At 42.0% G+C, this 24529-nt stretch overlaps 1 protein-coding gene across 3 annotated transcripts in view; it reads left to right on the plus strand.

Annotated features, from left to right (window-relative positions):
• cep112 (centrosomal protein 112) overlaps positions 1-24529 on the plus strand; it is a 157114-nt gene that overhangs the window by 126959 nt on the left and 5626 nt on the right. For all 3 annotated transcript variants that reach the window (XM_029123329.2, XM_029123330.2, XM_029123333.2), the window contains one exon: positions 13766-13855. In XM_029123329.2, the coding sequence (XP_028979162.2) occupies positions 13766-13855 (90 nt within the window). The remainder of the gene's footprint in view (positions 1-13765; positions 13856-24529) is intronic.

Raw genomic sequence — 24529 nt, forward strand, 5'->3', positions numbered from 1 at the left:
GATTTTTGTTTTACATTCCGTCACTCACAGTTGAAGAATACCTATGATAAAAATGACAGACTTCTACATGCTTTGTAAGTGGGAAAACCTGCAACATCGGCAGTGTATCAAATACTTGTTCTCCCCACTGTATATATTTGGATCTCCATTACTGTTTGCTGAAACGGCAGCTACGTTTGCCCGAAACAGCACATTCCCACACACAGTTCTTGCTGTTAGTGCAGCCACCTTTAGATGGCTTGGTGGGACAACCACACGACCCAGTAACAGTAAGTAAACCTCACTTAGTGTCTACTGCAACTGCAAGCATTAGCTCACCTGTGTTGATTTGTGTGTGAGGTAAGGTTGTATATATAATGGAGGATCATATGACACCCTACATGTTTACTGTAGCCTAGTGGTTAACAACAATATTTTTTATTGGGACCCAAATGTAACTACATTGTCATATTTGTGTTGCATATTCTTTGGGGAACAACATTCCCTACTTTTATTTTTGTCAAAATATTGCTTATATTCATGATAAAGTTGTAATTGATCCCAGCCGGACAAGCCATTAATTGTTCTCTATACGTATACACTGAACAAAATTATAAACACAACACTTTTGTTTTTGCCCCCATTTATCATGAGATGAACTCAAAGATCTAAGACTTTCTCTCTGTATACAAAAGGTCTATTTCTCTCAAATATTGTTCACAAATCTGTCTAAATCTGTGTTAGTGAGCACTTCTCCTTTTCCGAGATAATCCATCCACCTCACAGGTTTGGCATATCAAGATACTGATTAGACAGCATGATTATTGCACAGGTGTGCCTTAGGCTGGCCACAATAAAAGGCCACTCTAAACTGTGCAGTTTCACTGTATTGGGGGGGTCCGAAAACCAATCAGTATCTGGTGTGACCACCATTTGCCTCATGCAATGCAACACATCTCCTTCACATAAAGTTGATCAGGATGTTGATTGTGGCCTTTGGAATGTTGGTCCACTCCTCTTGAATGGCTGTGCGAAGTTGCTGGATATTGGCAGGACCTGGAACACGCTGTCGTATACGCCGATCCAGAGCATCCCAAACATGCTCAATGGGTGACATGTCCAGTGAGTATGCTGGCCATGCAAGAACTGGGATGTTTCCAGGTATTGTGTACAGATCCATGCAACATGGGGCCGTGCATTATCATGCTGCAACATGAGGTGATGGTCGTGGATGAATGGCACAACAATGGGCCTCAGGATCTCGTCACAAAATCTCTGTGCATTCAAAATGCCATCAATAAAATGCACCTGTGTTCGTTGTCCATAACACCCGCCTGCCCATACCATAACCCCACCACCACCATGGGCCACTCGATCCACAACATTGAATTCAGCAAACCGCTCACCCACACAACGCCATACACGCTGTCTGCCATCTGCCCTGAACAGTGAAAACCGTGATTCATCCATGAAGAGAACACCTCTCCTAAGTGCCAGACGCCATCGAATATGAGCATTTGCCCACTCAAGTCGGTTACAACGACAAACTGCAGTCAGGTCGGGACCCCGATGAGGATGATGAGCATGCAGATGAGCTTCCCTGAGACGGTTTCTGACAGTTTGTGCAGAAATTATTTGATTATGCAAACCGATTGTTGCAGCAGCTTTCCGGGTTGCTGGTCTCAGACAATCTTGGAGGTGAAGATGCTGGATGTGGAGGTCCTGGGCTGGTGTGGTTACACATGGTCTGCGGTTGTGAGGCCGTTTGGATGTGCTGCCAAAATCTCTGAAACGCCTTTGGAGACGGCTTATGGTAGAGAAATTAACATTCAATTCACGGGTGGACATTCCTGCAGTCAGCATGCCAATTGCACGCTCCCTCAAAACCTGCGACATCTGTGGCATTGTGCTGTGTGATGGAACTGCACATTTTAGAGTGGCCTTTTATTGTGGCCAGCCTAAGGCACACCTGTGTAATAATCATGCTATCTAATCAGTATCTTGATATGCCACATCTGTGAGGTGGATGGATTATCTCGGACAAGGAGAAGTGCTCACTAACACAGATTTAGACAGATTTGTGAACAATATTTGAGACAAGTAGACATTTTTTGTGTACATAGAGAAAGTCTTTCTCATGATAAATGCGGGCAAAAACAAAAGTATTGCATTTATAATTTTGTTCAGTGTACATGGCAGGCAAGGTATTTTAGCGCCAGTGGCTCAAGTCTGTAACCTACATAACCCTGAACAGCTTTTACCCCCCAGCCGTAAGACTGTTTAACTGTCTATCCACATTTGACTCCATTTTTGCCATATGCCTCTTGCATTGACTATATCTGCAACCACTACCCACTCTCACATTCACACATATTTATACTCCAAAACACACAACCACACAGGTTCATACATATGTTCACACGAACATACTCGTAACAGAGCGCACAAACACATATGTTTCTGCTCCTGCTGTTTACCTACACGCTGCTTCCCCTACGTATATAAATGAACACATCAACCTAAATGACCTTGTACTGACACATAGACTCGCTAATATTCATAGTCTGTATATTATTTGCATTTTACAACCGTGTTTCCAAAAACATTGGGACACTGCATAAATTGCAAATAAAAACAAAATTCAGTGATTGGCAAAATATGTATCCCTGTATTTAATTGAAAATAGTACATAGACAACATTTGAAATGTTGAAAATGAAAAATATGTGCCCCTTTTGAATTTGATGCCAGCAACATGTTTCAATAAAGTTGGGACAGGGGCATGTTTGCCACTGTGTTTCATCACCCCTTCTTTTAACCATACTCTGTAAGCATTTGGGAACTGAGGAGACCAATTGCTGCAGTTTTAAAAGTGAAATGTTTTCCCATTCATGCTTTCCTCAACAGTTTGGGGTCATATTTAATTGTTGTATTTTTCAAGTATTTTATTTCATAATCCACCAAATGTTTACAATGTATGACACGTTTGGAATGCAGGCAGGCCTGTTTAACACCTGGTCTCTTTTACTATGGAGCCATGCTGTTGTAATACGTGCAGAATGTGGTTTGGCATTGTCTTGCTGAAATAAGCTAGGCCTGCCCTGAAAAAGACATCACCTGGAAGCAGCAAATGTTGCTCCAAAACCTGTATCTATCTTTTTATATCCTTTTCCATATTTATTAAGTTCCATTACCTTGTTACGCAGGTCTTTTGACAGTTATTTTCTGCTCTCCATGGTTCAGTATCGAGCCTACTCAGTGCATCCACATGAGAGCTAACAAACTCCTTGAATATTTATACACAAACACTAATTGCACTAATATGTTCCTTGAGTAAAATTTATTAATTATATTTTGTATTTCCTTATAATTTTGCTTTTCCAAGTTTGTTGGTATCCAGTTTGCAGTTTAGGTTTTGCATGTTTGTCAGTGCACAAATTGCCAAGCCTTTTTGTTTTTTAGCAAACTGTTTGCTTAACCACAAAGTATTTATCGGCATATACCTGCTAAAGGAGATTGCATTCCCTGGCCAAAATACACAGTTGAGCTTGTAGACACCCGACCTACCACCAGGAGCTCCCAGAGTGCAACTGTCTAATGCTGCAATGAAGCAACTGTACTTCTAAAATGTTATCAACACCATGTCTAACTCACATGCTGTGTCACACACACACACAAACACACACACCTAGAAGTCAGGCCCTAGTAACCCAGTGAAAGAAAGTTCTGCTGTGCTGACAGGAGATACATTATAGAATAATGAGCTCTGTTTTCTTGATACTTTTTATAGCTCAGTGACACAGATGAACAAGATGAACAAAACACTATAAGGACACATTGTAAAAAAAATTTTGGGGTTACAATCAACACAGAATATTCCATAATGACAAAGTGAAAACATGTTTTTAGAAATCTGTGCCAATGTATTTACAATTTTTACAAAAATCTTCTTTTGGCATTGATCACAGCTTTAAGTCTTGATGGGTATACCTCTAATAGGTTTGCACATGTGGATTTGTGCAGTTTCTCCCATTCTTTGTTGTAGAACCTCTGTTGCCAGATTGGATGGGGAGCATCGGTGAAGTGACACACTCAGGTCTCACCACAGACGTTTAATGGGGTTCATGTCCAGGCTGTAGTTGGACAGCAAATGTCCCAAATTCCCAAAGCCACTCCAGAATTGTGTTGGTTGTGTGCGTCGGGTTGCTATCGTTCTCAAAGATGACTCTTCGCCCAAGTCTGAGGTCCGGTGCTCTCTGGATCATGTTCTACAAGGACCTCTGTTCGTTTTTCCCTCAGTCCTGGCTGGTCTCCCAGTTCCTGCCGCTTTCAAAAATCCCCATAGTGAGATGCTCCTACCAGCATTCTATAAGCCAGATGATGAGCAGTTCCTTGTTTTGGCCAGACATAACACTTGGCATTCATTCATTTGTTTGGTTTCATCAGACCAGAGAATCTTTTTCCTCATTCTCTCAGAGCCCTTCTGGTGGCATGTCATATCCCTTTTACTCAGGAGTGGCTCCATCTCTTTCTGGCAGTTTCACCCATCTCTGCAGAGAAACTACCTCAACGCAATTCTTAGGTCTACAGAGAGTTGCTTGGACTTAATGGCTTGTTTTTTTCTCTGAAATGCACTGTGAAGTACGCGACCCACGTATCTGCCTTTCTAAATCATGTTCTATCAACCAAATGTGCTACATGTGGACTCCAATCAAGGTATAGAGACATTTCAAGGATGCTCAAAAGACAGGATGTATCTGAGCTCAAATGGGAATAGGTTAGGAAACATGGTATTTATTCATATGGGTGTGCTGGTAAATTGGTAAACAACATATTTAATGAACGATATCAGGCATTTGCCGGATACAATTACAATACAATTATGAAAAAAAAATATGATTACGATCATAACTAGATTAACGTTTTTCACTGCAATGTGACCTTTTTGAGGTGTATGGTAAAATGGTGTTTGTTTGCAAAACACTATGTTGAGTATATCCATTGTTTAGGCACTAATAGAAATATTTCAAAAGTAATCACAAAATATTGCCACTTTTCTCACAATTTTGCTAATTTAGAACATCTTTCTGCTTTTTTGTATTTTCCTTTTTTATTAATATTCATGCAAATGTGTAATGCCATACTTTTTAATGTTTTATTGGGCAGTTTTATGTAAGGTTCAGATGACATACCACTGACATTAGCATAATACAAAAGCATGAAGTATAAAATGCAAATAAGGAAACTAATCCACAACGAAAGGATGGTTTGAAAACAGGCTCCTAAAGGCAGGGCTGAAGTTGTGCAAAATTAGAAAAAAGCCCTTCATCAATGAGAAGCAAAGAAGAGCCAGGCTGAAGTTTGTAAAAGACCACAAGGATTGGACCGTAGAGGAATAGAAGATCATCATCTCTGATGAGTCAAATTTTCAGCTTTGCCAAACACCTGGTCGCCTGATGGTTAGACAGGGACCTGGAGAGGCCTACAAGCGACAGTGTCTCGCACCCACTGTGAAATTTGGGTATGATCTGGGGATGATCTGGGTATGCTTCAGCAAGGCTGGGATCTGGCAGATTTGTTTTTTGTGAATCAAGCCAAGTACAAGGTTATCCTGGAATAATACCTGCTTCCTTCTGGTCTGGCAATGTTCCCCAACTCTGAGAATTGCTTTTTCCAGCAGACAATGCTCCATGCCACACAGCCAGGTCAATCAAGGTGTGGATGGAGGACCACCCGATCAAGACCCTGTCATGGCCAGTCCAATCTCCAAACCTGAACCCCATTGAAAACCACCGGAATTTGATCAAAAGGTAATTGCATGGTCACAAGCCATCAAACAAAGCCGAGCTACTTGAATTTTTGTGCCAGGAGTGGCATAAAGTCACCCAACCGCAATGTGACAAACTGGTGGAGAGCATGCCAAGACGTATGAAAGCTGTGATTCCACCAAATATTGATTTCTGACCTATTTCTAAGTTAAAACATTAGTATTTTGTTGTTGAAAAATTAATATGAATTTGTTTTCTTTGCATTATTTGAGGTCTGAAACAATGCATATTTTTTTGTTTATTTTGACCAGTTTTTTTTTTCTACAAATAAAAACTCTAAATGACAATATTTTTAAAAGATTGGAAAAGTTGTGTAATGCTAAAATAAAAACCTGGTGGAACATCTCATAACTAATTAGGTTAATTGGCAACAAGTCAGTAACATGATTGGGTGTAAAAAGAGCATCACAGAGAGGATGAGTCTTTCAGAAGTAAAAACATTTTTGAGGGGTTCACCACTCTTTGAAAGACTGTGCGGGCAAATAGTGCAACAATTTAAGAATGTTTCTCAACGTAAAATTGCAAAGAGTTTGGGGTCTCTTCATTTACAGAATATAAAAATATTCAAAGAATCTGGAGAAATCTCTGTATGCAAGGGACAAGGTTGAAAAACAGTGATGGATGTTCGTGATCATTGGCCCCTCAGGCAACACTGCATTTAAAACTGACAGGATTCTGTAGTGGACATCACTGCATGGGTTCAGGAACACGTCTGAAAACCATTGTCTGAAGTGCTTCATTTGTAAATCAGGTGGTCCCGGAACACATTGTTGTGCTTTAATCGACACAAATAAAGCACATCAAAAAACTTTCACAATCTTGTCAGGCTGTGATGAGGCTGCAGGAAAAGGCTACTTTATGAACTCTGATTGCTTCTAGTGGAATGTTTACAGTGCAAAGCGAACACAGTGATGGAAAAGATAAGTCCTAATCTGTGAAAGTAGGTGCCGGAACAAACTGAGGAAAATCTGAGAGGTGCTGGATCCTGTCCTGGATCCGGCTCAAATGAACAGAGCATGTCGCTGCATACACAAATGCAAGTTAAACTCTATCATGCAAAGAAGAAACCATATTTAAACAAGATCATATATAAAAAACGCCAGCGCCTTCTCTGGGCCCAAGCTCATTTAAGATGGACTGAGACAAAGTGGAAAACTGTCCTGTGGTCTGACGAATCAAAATGTGCAATAGTGCAAAAGCCAGCATCCATGATGCATTAGTACACATGGCATGCGTGACTTGCACATCTGTGAAGGCACCATTAATGCTGATCAGTATATACTGGTTTTGGAGCAACATATGCTGCCATCCAGACAATGTTTTATATGGGAAGGCCTTGCTTATTTCAGCAAGACAATGCCAAACCACATTCTGCACTTATTACAACAGCATGAGTCTGTAGTAAGAGTCCGGGTGCTGAACTGGCCTGCCTGCAATCCAGGACCTGTCACCCATTGAAAACATTTTGCCCATTATGAAATGCAAAATACGACAAATGCGAGCCCGAACTGTTGACCAGCTGAAATCCGATATCAAGTAAGAATGGGAAAGCATTTCACTTTTAAAACTGAAGCAATTGGTCTGCTCAGTTCCCAAATGCTTACAGAGTATTATTTAAAGAAGGGGTGATGCAACACAGTGGTAAACATGCCCCTGTCTCAACTTTTTTGAAACATGTTGTTGGCATCAAATTCAAAATGGCCATGTATTTTTCCAAAAACAATAGAATTTCTTAGTTTCAACAATTAATCTTTGGTCTTTGTACTTTTTTCAATTAAATATAAGGATTAAATGATTTTCACATCTCTGCGTTCTGTTGGGTTTTTTTTGCATTTTATGCAGCCTCACAACTTTTTTGGAAACAGAGTTGTACATATCGATATTGATTTGGACTCTAGAACAATAGAACAATATTTTGTACTGTAATGTAAATATTTTACATACAGATTATATCGCTATTGATACATTTGCTCAACAACCGAAAGTGTCTATCTTCATGTCTATCATTTATACAGTTCTTTATGAAAGAAAATATTTTTGTTATGTGCATGTACTGTGTGTGTGTGTGTGTGTGTTAAGGTGCACATGTTACACGCACATGACAAAGTCAAAGCATCTAGTTAAGGACTGCTCTATGTCAGTAGTCATGGGCAACCTTGCTGTGTGGAGAAGGCGATGCTGTACCTGTTTCCCAAGGTGTCCAGATATCACTGTTCTGACATGGTTGAAACTGTGTTTTATAAATTATGAGTTGTGGACTCAAATAAAGTATTTAAAACGTGTTTGTGGGTCTGTGTGATTGTAGCTGCCTTGAGGCAGTGCAGCCAACTTAAAGCAGTCTGCTGCAGTAGTCTTGCCCAGCTGCCCTGCTCCTTGGTGTCATTGGAATATCTCTCTTTAATCTAACTCTGGGAAAACTTCTGAAACATACTGCAAATAGAAACTCCACATGAAGAGAACTACTGCCGCTAACAAAACACGGTCAAAGTTTAAAGGGGCCCTGAGACTCCCTCCCTCCTTTTTTTTTGGTCTTCACCTGCTTTTTTCTCTCTTCTCTTGCTTTTTATTTCACCCCAGGGAAACATATTTGCCTTATCTTTGTAGGAGGAGACCACCCAGGAAACATGACTCAGGTCTCACACCAGTGTGTGTGATTTTATACTCTTTCACCTTTAGAACTTCTCTGTTAATATTAATGCATGTCTATACCTACATGAAATGCTTTGAGGAGTGTTCTTGTTTACGTGCAAGTGTGTGAGTAATGCTTTGAACCTGACTTCCACTTTAAAGAGAAATGCACTGTTGGTCCAGAGGTGAGACAGCCCATCCAGGAGGCCACGACTTCCCCTCCTCTCCTTCTACCTCCGCCTTTTTCTTCCTTTCTCCATCTTCTCCTACCTCTATTTCTCCCACCAAATCTCTCTATACTGCTTTTTCTCTTCCACCTTCCTCATCCTCCACATCTCCCCCTTCCCCTGGTCTCTCTGAGGAAATGGAAGTTTCCACATCTGTTGGTCTGTTGAGATGGATTCCAGTCTGCATGGCTGATAGAGACCATATCACCCAAACCCATCTGGAGAACCTTTGGAGTAATACTATGTAGAAACGTGCAGATCCGCTGCCGGACGCTGAGAGAAATAAAGAGGAATGGAGAGAGTGAAGGAGTGTGTGAAAGGAGGAGAGATAAAGATCCAGCAAGGAGATAGATCACAGCTGTAAATCACCTGGAATTGGCCCAACTCTACACGGTCTGGGGAAAACACGTGGTATCTAAGGTGTATTTAGGAACCACCCGGGTTGGGGGAATCTGGGAATCTTGTTGAGGTCTGGGTGAGATCCATAGAATGTGAGGAGTTGAATAGGGTTTGGGGAATAGGGATAAAATGTGTGGTTCCGTGGACCTGGCCTTGATCCGATCCTTTCAGCTTATGGTGAGTGGCTGAGGCTGCAGAGCTAGGCCCAGGGGGAGAGCCGTATCACTGGGGTAACCCTGAATGAGGAAGGCCTCCCCCTTCCTCAGGCTACGGTACAGGGGTGCAGAGTCGTGAAATCCTTAAATTCCTTTGGGCTTCATCCTATGTCCCCAGTAACAGTGTGATTGGTACAGTTAGGTCCGGAAATAATTGGACACTGACACAAGTTTTTGTTGTTTTGGCTGATTAGCAAAATATTTTCAAGTTACAGTTAAATAATGAATATGGGCTTTAATTTGAGGGTATTCACAAAGGGTTTAGGAAATACAGCTCTTTAATATGTATTTTTCAAGGGACCAAATGTAATTGGACGATTGACTCAAAAGCTATTTCATGGACAGGTGTGGGCTATTCCTTTGTTGTTTCTTCATCAATTAAGCAGGTAAAAGGTCTGCAGTTGATTCCAGGTGTGGCATTTGCATTTGGAAGCTGTTGCTGTGAACCCACTTTCATACGGTCAAAGGAGCTCTCAATGCAATTGAAACAGGCCATCCTTAGGCTGCAAAAAACCTAAAATCTATCAAAGAGATAGAAGGAACATTAGGAGTGGCCAAATCAACATTTTGGTACATTCTGAGAAGAAAAACACACTGGTGAGCTCTGCAACACAAAATTGCCTGGACATCCACAGAAGACAACAGTGGTGGATGATCGTAGGATCCTTTCACAACAAAAAACCCATTCACAACATCCAGCCAAGTGAAGAACACTCTCCAGGAGGTAGGCATATCATTATCCAAGTATACCATAAAGAGAAGACTTCACAAGAGCAAATACAGAGGGTTCACCACAAGGTGCAAAGCATTCAGATCAATCCGTACCAGAATGTTTGGAAGAAACAAGTATGGAGTAGGCTTGGAATGGCTCATGATCCGAAGCATACCACATAATCTGTAAAACATGATGGAGGCAGTGTGATGACATGGCCATGCATGGCTTCCAGTGGCACTGGGTCACTAGTATTTATTGATGATGTGACAGAAGGCAGAAGCAGCCGGATTAATTCTGAAGTGTATAGGGATGTATTGCTCAGATTCAGCCACATTCATTGACGTTTATTGGATGGCGCTTTACTTTACAGCATGCATTTAATTTGCTGAAAACAAAACTTAAAGCAGAAAGACCCATGAAAATACAACACCTCAAGACAGCTGCAGTAAAGGCCTGGCAAAGCAATACAAAGGAGGAAACCCAGCGTTTGGTGATGTCCATGCGTTCCAGACTTCAAGCAGTCATTGCTTGCTAAGGATTCTCAACAGTATTAATAAAACATTTTATTTATGATTCTGTTAATTTGTCCTATTACATTTGAGCCCCTCAAATAAGGTACTGTGTAATACAATGGTTGCAATTTCTAAATGTTTAATACAATGTTTTTGTTCAACCCTTTGAATTAAAGCTGAAAGTCTGAATTTCAATTGCATCTCGGTTGTTTACTTTCAAATCCATTGTGGTGGTGTACAGAGACAAAATGATATAAATTGTGTCAGTGTCCAAATATTTCTGGACCTGACTGTATGTTGCATTTTTCCCCTTTTTACCTGGGTTCTCTCCACCAATGACATCAAATCCAATTTTATGTTCTCATTCTACTGGAATGTCTCATCGCCAAACTCCAAACAGATTCAGGAGAATTGAAGGTCACCACAAGTGTTCCTCTTAGACATCCACTCCAAGCCATTCTAACCGCTCTTCCAACCTGGAAGTCATATGGGTCAAAGACACTTTGTTGGGACAGATTTGAAATGACAAAAGGGCTGCAGATAAGACTGATGGAAGGGTTGGAGTTGAGGATTTCACCTTATTCCCTCAGAGGTCCGTAATAGGGCTGCCCCACAGGAATTTGATGCGGTTGGAGATTTGGTGTTATTCCTTGGTGTTTTAGGAGATGATGTGGACTGATGTTGAACTCGGTGATCAGTAAAAAGGCTTGTCTGATTCATACAGTGGTTCTAATATGAAGCCATGGACTCCGTCATTATCATGTGTCTATTAATGATTCCTTCCATGACTGATGTGTATGTGCAGTGATGGTCTGGCCCTGTGGTGTTTCATTAATCAGAGATGTGTACCACATGAAAGAGAGATCAAAGATCACAATCACCACAGTCAGCACGCGCTTCATCTCTTCCCAGAAGCCTTGGTTCAGACGTTCAGAAAGCACGGCATCATGCTGTCGGGAATGGGAGAGGTGACGCCTGACAGTAGGGCTCTGATGTCTGGCTCTTGTTACAACTATGCCCCAGGGTCATGGCTGTAGTGGGGGGGTCACTGTGCCCCAGGGACAAGGGTGTAGTGGCGGGGGGGTCACTGTGCCCCAGGGAAATGGGTTTAGTGGGGGGGGGGGGTCACTGTGCCCCAGGGAAATGGGTTTAGTGGGGGGGGGGTCACTAGGCCACAGGGTTGCCGTCATTGTTGGGATTCAAGCACAGGTGATAAGGTGCAAGTGTGTGTGTGTGTGTGTGTGTGTGTGTGTGTGTGTGTGTGTGTGTGTGTGTGTGTGTGCGTCAGCTTACACTTTTTTCTCCTAAATTCCAGAAATGAGTCACCTTACCCTGTATGCCATGCATATTTATTTTTATAGTAACATTATACTACACTCCTCACTACTTATTAACCATGCTTCAAAGTCCATGTTCACTACATACTAATACAGTAGTACGTGACCAGGACAAAATGAATGCCTTAGACTCCAAATCAAACAAACTTGAACTGATGAAATGAGCAGCAAGTTGGATAGTTACAAACAAGTGAGTTTCAATGAAGAGCTTGACTTCTCCAGGAGGGATCATGCCTGGAGAAGACTAAATAATGTACTATCAACTAATGTGAATCTACCCTTAGTAGGAAATCTCATCCAATTAGTAATAAAATCAACCAGTATTGTATTTTCTCTACATTTATGAAACTCATACTGTTTTGAGCTGTAACTCATCAGTAATAATATTATCCAATATAATCCAGTATCCAAGTGTGAATATAATTTATTTACACTTACAAACTCCTGTTAGTATTTGTGTCTGTCCTAATTGGTACCGTTCCCCATTTAGTTTACTTCTTTTGACCAGGACACACAAGGATTCCAATGGGCATTGTCTGGGACACAATCTGGGGGAAAAAGACCTGTTTGGAACACAGAATTCGGCTTTTGATAGTAAACAGACAACGTTCTTGGAAACAGCTGGGTGTGTTGGTGTCCGTCCACCGTCCTGGACTTGGAAATTATGTTGAGCTTTGAAATCACATTTTGCATAGGTTTTGGTTATTTCAGTTTGTTTCCTTTGCTTTCTAATATGTGAATAAAACATTTAAAATTAAATGAAATTTTATGCTATTTTGTATGTGTTTAGATATTGCTTGAGAGAGAGAAAAAAAACTGGTGCCCCATCTTTACTCTACAAATAAACAGTGACGATCAGTTTTCGGTTGTGCTTCTCCGGAACTGCAGTAGATGGTAAACCTATATAGTGTTAGTAATGGATGTTAGGCTGAATTTCACCAGTCAATCATGGCTAGCACTTGATCTCTGTTTCCCTGATCCATCGTAATGGGTGGGAACACCTGCCTTGCTGATTCGCACACACACACACATGCACATTAGGAATTTTCATAACAATGTTTTTTTGCAGTTTTCCTGCCTCACACACAGTCCCAATCAAACCATCAACCCCAGACCAGTAGACATACCTAATTTAGATATGTCAAGTGTGTATGTGAATCTGGACGGCTGTGTGAGCCTCTGGTTCTCGTGAAGCCTAATCAAAGGCGATGGGTAGACATCTGTTCTATGGCTCATTCAGAAACCCTGCTTTCTTTCCACTGCTATCAGTTACAGCTGGAGAGGAAAACAGTCTTCTACCTGCATCTTCTCTACTTTCAGCTATGTTTTTTCTCTTTTCCTCTTTCCTCCCCTCTCCTCTGCTTTCTCCTCTCTTTCTTCTTTTCTCTGTTCTTTCTCCTCTTTCTGCTCATAGTCTTGTCCTATTCCATCTGATGTTCTACACAAAAACCTCTGCCGTCTTCAGTTTACCTACAAATAGTTCAGCAGAACACTTCATAGATTTTGACTGTCCAAACGCATCTGGTGTCAAGTCACAGGTGTGTTCAATGCTTATATCTGAAGCTGCACTACTAAAACTAAATACCAGTTGTATTTCGAAAATAATTTAAAAGTGTCTGTGACTTTTAAAGCCTAGACAGTTAACACTAGTTAATTCCCTGTGTGCTTCATTCTTTATCTCCTTCTGAAATTACTCTGAGTAATGAGCCCAGCTTTCCAATAATTACTGTCACGACTTTATCATTAGCCTTTTAACACACTTTTAATCTGATAGTAAGATCCCTCTGTCTGCTTTCTCACCCTTTCTTTTGTCTTCCTTTTCCATCTCTCTCTATCAGTTGTGCTTTTTCTCCTTTAACTTTCTCCTTTTATTTCTCCTTACCTCAATCTCTTTGGCTCAAACGTGCACTGTTTTTTCCTCTGTAGGCTCTGCAGGAAAAAGTGGAGAATCTCCAGAGGCAACTGCACTCCTTGGATAAGAAACTACTGAACAAAGAGTTGGAGAACCAGGAACAGGTAACAGAAGCCCTTTCTCACCTTCAAACCTCAGACTCACTCCAAACCCCTCAACCTTCAGGCTCACCCTGAACCCCTCAAACCTCCAGCTCAACACCTCTCACTCACACTGAACCCCTCAAACATCTGGCTCACCTCCTTCCCCTGTTCAGAGAAAAGACAGGACACTGACAAACTGACGTAGGTCTCCTCACTCTCTTCTTTCTCCCCTCTTTCTTTTCTGTTTTTTTCTATCGCCTGTCTCACCCCTCCCCAGTCTTCTTCCCAACACCTAGCTTAGAGGCAGAGATATGCCCCCTCTCAAATATTCTAAGTTCCTTGAGATGCGGCTTCAAGAGCCAGCGCCATGGGGCTGGAATGTTCTGAGGGAATCCTGAACCTACACTCTCTCACACACATACACACACACACACACATGCCCCAGCCCTGGAGCTGTGGCCCCAGCGTGCTCTGTAATCACGGGGCTGCTTTGACCTTGACACACACAGAGAAGAAAGGCAGTAATCACCACGTAGGAGGCTGGATAGCTGGCTAGCTCTCTAGTCTCTGGCTTGGCCTTTGTACCACCACCCTGCTATGCACTACTAGAGACAACTCTATATCCTGGGAACCCGCCTAGTGACCCTTACACACATCGTACACTCTACACACTTCTGGAAGCGCTCCTGATCGTACGAATATTTATCTCCCCAGAATGGGTCAGTGGTGTCAGGGCCACCTGACTCTGGAGGGACCCAGTCCTGGAGGCCCTTTCCCTTCATCCAACCTAGTTAATGAAAGGACAGAGTCTCAGGCTCTTAACCCTCGCAGGCATGGTTTTGCCAAGTTTGCACGTACTTTTGTCATGCAATTGGTCTAAGGCGTCTTAGATGTGTATGTTTTCTATGGAACATGCCCATCTCTCACCCGGGGTTAGGCCTATAGTCAGGCCTGTGCAACTGTACTAAAAAAGCAAGTGTGTTAATAAAACATGAGTCATATGAACTATGTTTCCCATTCCTACAGTTACTATGTCGTAATGTATCTTTCTCACTAAAACTGCCTCCATGACCCAGACTTCACACAGATGTTGATGGCCTGGCTCTTCCCAACCTGTTTTGAGCTGTAATGACTAGGCTGCATCTCACCATCTGGTTCAGTCTGTCTGATGACTGGGACAGAGATATCAGGACCATGATAGACAGATAGACAGACTCAATGTCCAGCCCAATGTCCAGCCTATAAGCTTCACATAGTTATTGGTTCATATTGGATACCTAAATGCTGGACTAATCACATTATATATTTTCCACACTATGTCTTTGATAGACATTTGTAGGTGCACAATCAAAAGTAGACAGGTTATTTTCAGATCAATCCGATATGGGTGTAGTTCTATGCGGAACACACTGCACAAGTAACTCATCCAGGTTTTTAGAACTTCATACACTTATCTGTTCCCTTTTCTAATCTCTCTCTTTTTAGTCTTTTTTTTTCAGCCAAGCGTTTTTGAATTCAAACCGTTTCAAACCGAGTGCAACTCAGAGATTTGGAGGCTCAAACTTTGTGAGTGGCATGGTTTTTGATGTATCCCCTTGTATCTGACAATGTTTTTGTCACTCCAGAATCTTCTAACAGCAAGCGCACTCTGCACCCCCTTCGTCATTAGCATACTTCAAGCTCTTGACGAGGCGGCGTGACAAACTTCATTTGAACGTTCAAAGTGTCGACGCCTTGTTTCTTTCGCTGGCAGCTGTCAAAAACCTTGGTGTGTGACAGTATAAAGCGCTCAGGGAAAGTCAAATCCACCAGCACAATCTAAAGACTATATATAGATGAAATTTGTCATTTTAAGAGGATGGGAGGGAAGAAAGACTCCTGCTTCTCAGGAGCTTCAAAATGGAGTCAACACTTCATCAGGAACAACAACAAAAAAGAGGGTGAGAAATGAAACAGATTTTGTTGTGTGAAAAGTCAGATTGTTCTATCTCTCTTTATGGACAGAATGCTTTGGAGAACAGTGGCTCTGTTTTTCATCCTGAGTCTGTCTTTGGCTAAAACCTGGCGCAGAGGTTTGATCAGCAACAGTCTTCAAAGGTTCCTAACATCAGTGTGGTTGGTGAGGAGCCTCTTTAAAGGCCTCACATCGCTCCATCCACCTGTCTGAAGGCAAAACAGGCCTTTACAATACAGTGAGAGATAGAAAGAGAGAGATGAACAGAGGGAATGTTAGATGAGATACCAAACAGCCTGTGAGAAACAAAGCAAAAAGAGTGTTCAGAGAAAGGCTTTCAGCTGGAGTGTTCAATGTAGTTTTTCAGTTTAGTTGGAGATTCAATGGATTTAAATTCACAATCAATCACCAAATGCACTACCACTCACCTTATATTACTTACTACACAGCTGACCATCCCAGATCCCTGCTGCCACCAAATGTGGCAGTTGCAATTGAATTTACCAGCTCCTGGCAGATGTTAGAGACTTCTGCTTTTGTGTTGAATGAGACCAACTGGGAAAATATTTGAGTAGGTTCTTTGTATGACTGTAGCATCTAAAGCGTGGCAAGAAAATGAGACAGCTATCGAAAATGGCTGCTTTGTCTTTGTCCAGTTTAATTTGTACCTGAACAACAATTAGTGAGCCTTGGGGAGACATAAGGCTTGGCCCACCAAAAAATGTAATAGGATATATTAAATACCTTTCTTTGAATATGAAATGACTATTCCTAAAGCATGATGAGCAACAATACAGGCCCTTCTCATCTTACTTGGGGGTTCAACACAATATTGCACTGCCCTGGTAAATTCACCTTCAGCCATTACATTACATAGCATTACAGCTGCAAGGTAGATCATTTGTAATGTGATTTAGAGGTCTGTGTGTCTGTCGTACAGCACAACGCCCAGGCTAATGGTGATCTAATCACTGGCCTGAACCTTATTTGGCTAGCATCCAGGTTGAACTGTTATACACAGTACCTCTCTATTGGGCCCTCCCCAGAGGAGTGAATCTCTTGGAGGCCCAGACCACGCCCAAAAAAGGAGTCTAGGGTCATAAGGTCCATTCCCTGACACTGGCAGAAATGACCAGATCTAAAACCAAAAGTCTGCCTTCAGTGTAAACATTCTTGGATATACAAGTCTTAGTTGTGAGATTTTACTCAAACGGTCATTATGTAGGAAGTTGTCATGTTATCTAAGCCAGCAAATCAGCCAGTCATTGCTACTTAACATGAAACAAAAGGGATCGGGCTCCCTAGTGCACAAAGTGAAATAGCTTCCACTAAAACGATATTGTTTAAGTTGATACGTTTGTAGCTGCTAGCTAGCATTTTGTTCACAAAGCAAGCATCTTTGGTGTCAAATGTTAGAAACACCTCCACCTTTGTGCTATGTGCGGAGGATATGTTAACTAGTGTAACCACCAGGTTCTGCCAAATTTAGGACAATACATTTATCAGGTTAAGTCAGGTTTGACACAAGCCAATTAAAGTACTTTCAGTTTATGATCATCAGTTTATAATTATTAGTTTGTCTTTGAAGTGAGGGATCTAACATCAACCTGTCCAATTTTGATATGTGAGGTATTGTGGGGTATTACCAGAGAGTTTTTTTTTCAAGTAATGACATAAAGGGGGAGAAGTCTTGGTTCTAGTAAGACTAATAAGGTTGCTAAGATGAATTCCATCATGTCTAGCTTTGCTCAACCTAGATTGAGACACGGTCGCATTCTTTATGGAGAAAACTGTGCTGACCACACAGACTGTGCTAGGGGCCAACTCCACTAGTTTGCAGTCTGGCCACCACCTGAACCTGCACCCTATCTCATGCTGAGGCTAGAGGAATTAGACTCCTGTCTTTGTTGCTGGATTGAAGGAGAGAACCAGCTTGCATGAAGACTGTCACGTTCTGTAGTCCAAACACTTTAAGCAAAGTGATATGTGAAACTTTCAATGAGCACTGGAAAAAGAAGTATTCATGCAAGGCAAGATGTCAGAGGCTATAGACATTACATTTGCATCATCCTAAAGCCATTTTTCAGCATAGAGACAGGGTTTTTTCAAAGAACAAGTTAAAGATGCATTCCCAGAATGCATCTTTTATTCAATATATGATGTTCGCAACGGATGGGTTCTATTTTTTTTACAAAACATTTCCGCCCTGTGTTTAATATGCTAGATTATATCATTAATAAATAAAAATGTTACACATCATAATCATCTATTTATTTGGAAGAAATACATTATTAACAAAAGAGTGCAAATAGATGATTTCATCAGGGTGAAATGGATATATATTTGGCAAATATATATAATTATATTATTGAATGAATGTAATATTTCATACACTTCCTTGTATGGGACATTCCAATCTAATATATATAAAAAAGTTTGAACTATGTTTGTTGACCGAATACCTAAAATGGTTTAAGGGACTCAAATTGTACAAAATACTAAGATTACTTGCTGTCAAGTAGTTTGAACCACAGTAACCTTGATAATACCGTAGTTAATATGGCTAGCTATCAAAATGGATAATGTGTAGACAGAAATTGTCCTAGGCAGCCTCTCAGTAATTCTGTCACTGCAAGTCACCTTGTCTTGTCACATTGTTGTTAACCTGGCTAGAAAAATGTAATGACATGTAAATCTTGGGACTGAAAACAGGCAGAATTAACACCAAGTGGGTTTTACTCTCAATGATTCTCAACCCTGAGTATGAGGATGCAGTTTTCTGCTTGTTTTTTATTTTGACTTTAAGTTAATTGCATTCAACTGCTGCCCCAAGTCTAAATGTGTCCCTGTTTAGATGATTAGAATAAAAACAGGCAGTACCCCAGGTCCCGAGACCTGGCGTTGATATATAGTACTTATATTTTTCACATTCAATTGAATATCTGAAGTAACACCATAATCCCTGATTTTCTATGTTGTATTATGTTATAATATAGTAAAGATCTAAGGGACTGAATAAGTTTAGTATCTTACTACAGTTTGCTTTTATACAGATTTTACATCCGTTTGTACTTTGTCTCAGCCACTTTGTTTACACTACAATATCTGTTCGAAAAGGTACCAAACCTTTGTGCACAATGTGGCACATTAAATAATAGTTAGCTTGAATTTAATTGCTGGGATGTAACATAGCGATGGAACCATCAGGATGGAGTTCAGCTTTTATATCCCTTTCTTTTCTAGTAACTTTAATTGACCATTGACACACTGTACATGCATTAAGAATGCTACCAAATAACTTGCATGGAAAACTTTCCATGATAAGAATTCCAAGATGCGGTTGAGCACTGAGTTCATTTGACCATTGTTTGTTGGCTTGGTGTTTGGTCTGAGCTTATTGAGTGTGTTTTGTCTGGGCGCCATTTTGTTATGACTGCCGAGTCTTCTATACATAGATAAAAGTTTGAAGAATGCAGTCCTTTTCTTTTAACTTGTTGGCACCCCCAAATTACAGCCTGTAAAGAACCATTTTTGCATTTTCTGTGAAAATATTATTTCAAAAATGTCCTGTGACTCCCTTTCTCACAGAAAATAAAATAGGGTAATTGATGGATATTCTTCCCTGATGATGTTATTGGCCTGATACTTTTAAATAAGGAGAGAGAGATGCTTAGAGGGAGGGTGAACATGCTTGGCAAAGTGGCAAAGGCCTAATCTACTGCACACTGTGCAGAGACAAAAAGAGCTGTTATGTTTTGGGATCATTTATACTCTCCCCCTTTGAAGTGTGTCCCAATCCCTTTCATTGTGCTCCTGAAAGATTAATTACGGAAAGCCAGAACAATCAGTTAAATCCACAACGGAAAATTATTTTAGGAAAACCAATCTTCTTCTGCTAGGCCCGAACACTTACAGATATAAAGTGGAAATGTACAGCTCACAGGCCAAGAGAAACGAGTGATATAAAACACCCCCTGCATTCATTTGACTTAACTCTTTGTATAACCACCTGTTGAACATGATACAAAATAATATATTTAACAGTCAGCCTCTGTGCAGTGCACTACACTTGTGTTGCATTCGGATTCTTTGAGAATGCATGCCATTAATTGCACCCTGAAGAAGGGATGTTGATGCTGAAACGTTGGTGTATTACCTTACAAATCACTTGGAGCTGAAACACTCTTTGCAACTGTCATTCTTTGTATTTGGACTTTACAGTGTCACAGAGATTTTGGCTCATTCTTCTTGACAGATTTGCTCTAGTTTGTTGAGGTTGGTTTAAATACACTTGTGGGCTGGAATTTTTGAATAATCCCACAGATTCTCAATGGGATTGAGGTCAGGACTTTGACTGGGCCACTGTAAGACATTCATCTTTTTGTTCTCGATCCACTCCAATGTTACTTTGGTCCTCTGCATTTGATCAGTGTCCTCAAAGGTGTATTTCACAATTTTCTCTTGCATTATGTCACTGTATTTTGTTCCCACCATTCTTTCTTTTATTAACAAGATGCTCTGATAAAGAAGTATTACTGAGAACTATCTCCACAGCATCATGTTGCCACTACTATACTTCACTGTACATGCTTTAATTTTTGGCAAAAAAGCTCTATATTGCTCTCAGTTGAGCACAAAAAAGGTTCCTTTATCGCAGCTGGATCTTTGTCATGCTGTCAAACTCCAGACATGCTTTCAGGTGGCACTACTTGAGTAACAGCTTCTTTCTTGCTACCTTCCTATACAGGCCAGTATAAGGCAAAGCACTTGATATAGTTGACTGGTACACCATTACTATAAAATTTTCAGAAAATAAAAATGTTTACATAACTATTTCAAGATTATGTCTCTCATCTCATCTTCATCCGCTTATCCGGTATCGCTCTGACTGGGGGATCCCGAGGCGTTCCCAGGCCAGTGTCGAAATATAATCTCTCCACCTAGGCCTGGGCCTACCCCAAGGTCTCCTCCCAGCTGGACGTGCCTGGAACACCTCCCTAGGGAGACATCCTGGGGGCATCCTTACCAGATGCCCGAACCACCTCAACTGGCTCCTTTCGATGCAAAGGAGCAGCGGTTCTACTCCGAGTTCCTCACGGATGGCCGAGCTTCTCACCCTATCCCTAAGGGAGAAGCCAGCCACCCTTCTGAGAAAACCCATTCCAGCCGCTTGTACTCGCTGTCTTGTTCTTTCGGTCATGACCCAGACTTCATGACCTTAGGTGAGGGTAGGAAGGAAAATTGACCGGTATATCAAGAGCTTTGCCTTCCGGCTTAGCTCTCTTTTCGTCACAACGGTGCGGTAAAGCGAATGCAATACCGCCCCCGCTGCTCCGATTCTCCAGCCAATCTCCTGCTCCATTGTTCCCTCACTCGCGAACAAGACCCCAAGATACTTAAACTCCTTTACTTGGGGTAACGCCTCATTCCCTACCCGGAGGAGGCACTCCATCGGTTTCCTGCTGAGAACCATGGCCTCAGATTTAGAGGTGCTAATCCTCATCCCAACCGCTTCGCACTCGGCTGCGAACCGGTCCAGTGAGTGCTGAAGGTCACAGACCGTTGATGCCATCAGGACCACATCATCCGCAAAAAGCAGAGATGAGATCCCCAGCCCACCGAACTGCAACCCCTCCCCACCCCGACTACGCCTCGATATCCTGTCCATAAAAGTTACAAACAGGATTGGTGACAAAGCGCAGCCCTGGCAGAGGCCAACCCCCACCTGGAACGAGTCCGACTTACTACAGAGAACCCGAACACAGCTCTCACTTTGGACGTACAGGGATTGGATAGCCCTCAGAAGGGACCTCCTCACCCCATACTCCCGCAGCACCTCCCACAGTATCTCCCGGGGGACCCGGTCATACGCCTTCTCCAGATCCACAAAACACATGTAGACAGGATGGGCATATTCCCAGGCCCCCTCCAGGATCCTTGCAAGAGTAAAGAGCTGGTTGGTTGTTCCGCGACCAGGACGGAATCCGCATTGTTCCTCTTCAATCTGAGGTTCGACTATCTGCCGAACCCTCCTTTCCAGTACCTTTGAGTAGACTTTCCCAGGGAGGCTGAGAAGTGTGATACCCCTGTAATTGGCACACACCCTCTGGTCCCCCTTTTTGAACAGGGGAACCACCGCCCCGGTCCGCCACTCCTTAGGCACTTTCCCCGACTCCCACGCAATGTTGAAGAGGCGTGTCATCCAAGACATCCCCTCCACACCCAAAGCTTTCAACATTTCTGGACGGATCTTATCAATCTCCGGAGCTTTGCCACTGTGGAGTTGTTTGACTACCTCAGTGACATCTGCCATGGAGATTGACGATGCTTCGCCATCAGCCTCCAGCTCTGCCTCCACTATAGAGGGCGTGTTAGTGGGATTTAGGAGTTCCTCAAAGTGTTCCTTCCATCGCCCAATTACCTCCTCAGTTGAGATTATGTATCAATTTTGTATCAATAAAACCATGTCAACTTTGAGGAGTTTCAATGCAGCGAGCAAAACGTTTTTCACAGAATTTGTCCAAATGATAAACTCTATTATAAATATTGTGTAGTAATGCAGCCTACTACCTACTTTTACTGTTTTCACAGTTTCTGCTGATAGTGCCCTGTTCACAAAATATTTATATATGAGGATATATTAGGTTTCTAGTAAGTTCATTATATTAGATTCAACTTTATTGTCATTGAACAGTTCAAGTACAGTACAACGAAATGCAGTTAGTATGTGCACCAGAGATGTAGAGATAGCAGCAATGAGGTCCTGAGGTAGACATGCACGTTTAACAACTGTAAAAAAAAAAATGGCAACCCAGGAATTTGAAGCTGGACCCATGCTGTACTTCAGTACCATCGATGAGGACTGGGGCAAGGCTGCAGGCTTCAGACTTCCTGTAATCCGCAATGAGATCCTTGGTTTTCTTTGCATTTAGGGCCAGGTTGTCGTCAGCGCACAATGCCACCAGGCGCTTGACCTCTTCCCTTTAGGCTGACACTAATCAGGCCTACCACAGTGGTGTCGTCTGCGAGCTTGAAAATGGTGTTGGAACTGTGTACAGGAACGCAGCCATGGGTGAAGAGGGAGTACAAGGGAGGGCGCAGCACACAGCCTTGTGGAACACCAGTGTTCAGGATCAGGGGGAGGAGGTGAAGTTGTCTAACCTGACAGACAGTTGCAGAGAAGAGGGGCTGATCCCCAGGCCATGGAGTTTGTTGACCAGCTTAGAGGGGATGACCGTGTTGAATGCTGAGCTGAGGTCTATGAATAGCATTCTCACATAGGTTTTGGTTTTGTCCAGGTGGGTCAGGCCAGAGTGTAGAGCCATGGAGATGGCATCCTCTGTAGACCCGTTCGACCAGTAGCAAACTGGTAGGGATCCAGCATTGGGGGGAGGTAGGACTTAAGGTGGGCCAGAACTAGTCTTTTGAAGCACTTCATGATTGTGCGGGTGAGTGCAATTGGTCGGAAGTCATTCAAGCTAGACATGGTCGACTGCTTCGGCACTGGCACAATGGTGGTGGTCTTGAAGCATGTTGGACCGCCTGGGCCAGTAACATGTTAAAGCTGCCCAGCACATCCTCTAAACACACGCCCGGGGACACCATCGTGACCAGCAGCCTGGCGTGCATTCACCCTACTCAGTGCAGACAATAGTGGATAGTCTAAGGGAGAGGACGTCTGGAGGGAGTTCTCTTTGTTGTCCCTGTCAAAGCATGCATAGAACTCATTGGTGAAGGAGATATCGCTGGCTGTGGGGTTTCTTTGGCCGGTAGTCAGTGATGGCTTGGATGCTCTGTCACATGTGTCGGAGTTGTTGTGGAAGTATTCTGCGATCCACAGTTTGTTAGATGTGTCTCAGTCTTTAGTTAGATGTGTCTCAATTTGCGACAGAGATCCTACATCACGGGTGGAGAACTGTTTTCTTAAATAACATTGGTCCATTACCATGTCAATCAAGCCTTAATCTGTGTAAATCATTTTTGTATATTTCAGTAATTTTATTTATGTTTTATATCCCAACATAAATCCAATGTCATGTTACAATAATTGATTTTGAGTTTGTGTTTTTAAATGAAAAAGTATAAAATATAATATAAAGGTATATGAAAATAAATTACAAAACAGAACGTGTATATGTGTATATATATATGTACTTATGTGCATGTGTGTATACGCTATGCTTTAGTTCTCACACTTTCTATTTCTGTCACTATTTAAAAGGGCATATCTCAATGAGTATGCCAAATACCTATTTACTTATACATACTATATGTGACTTCTCCCCGGCTGTAGTTGTATTCTATTTACTAACACCCACCGCTTGCTGAGTTTTTCCTGGTCAAGTCAAATGGTCAGGAAAAAGTTATGTAGATTCCACAAGAACCAACTCAATACCAATCCTCTCAGTTTGTCATTTCAGCATGTCTGCCTACTGAACGTGTGTGTTTTTGTGGGCATAAAGGAATGGCCAACCAAACATTTTAAGCTTTGTAATCAGACTATGGTTTTCTCCAGTGTAATTTAGCTCCAGACAGCCCTCTCTATGTGCCCCACATAGAGAGAGCTGGTGCGTTTGATGTGTTCTCTCTGTACAGTTTTCCCAAATCCAGCTGGGACTGGGTCTAAAAGTCAAGGGTGGTGAATTCCGGTCCTGGAAGGCTTTTGATCAAGCCCGGCATTATTAAGGCAACTGAGTCCGACGATTATGGTTTCTTCAGTGATATTGTGATTAGTTAATTTG

This window comes from Esox lucius, chromosome 11 (genome assembly GCF_011004845.1).
Source record: "Esox lucius isolate fEsoLuc1 chromosome 11, fEsoLuc1.pri, whole genome shotgun sequence".
In the NCBI taxonomy this organism is placed as follows: Eukaryota; Metazoa; Chordata; class Actinopteri; order Esociformes; family Esocidae; genus Esox; species Esox lucius.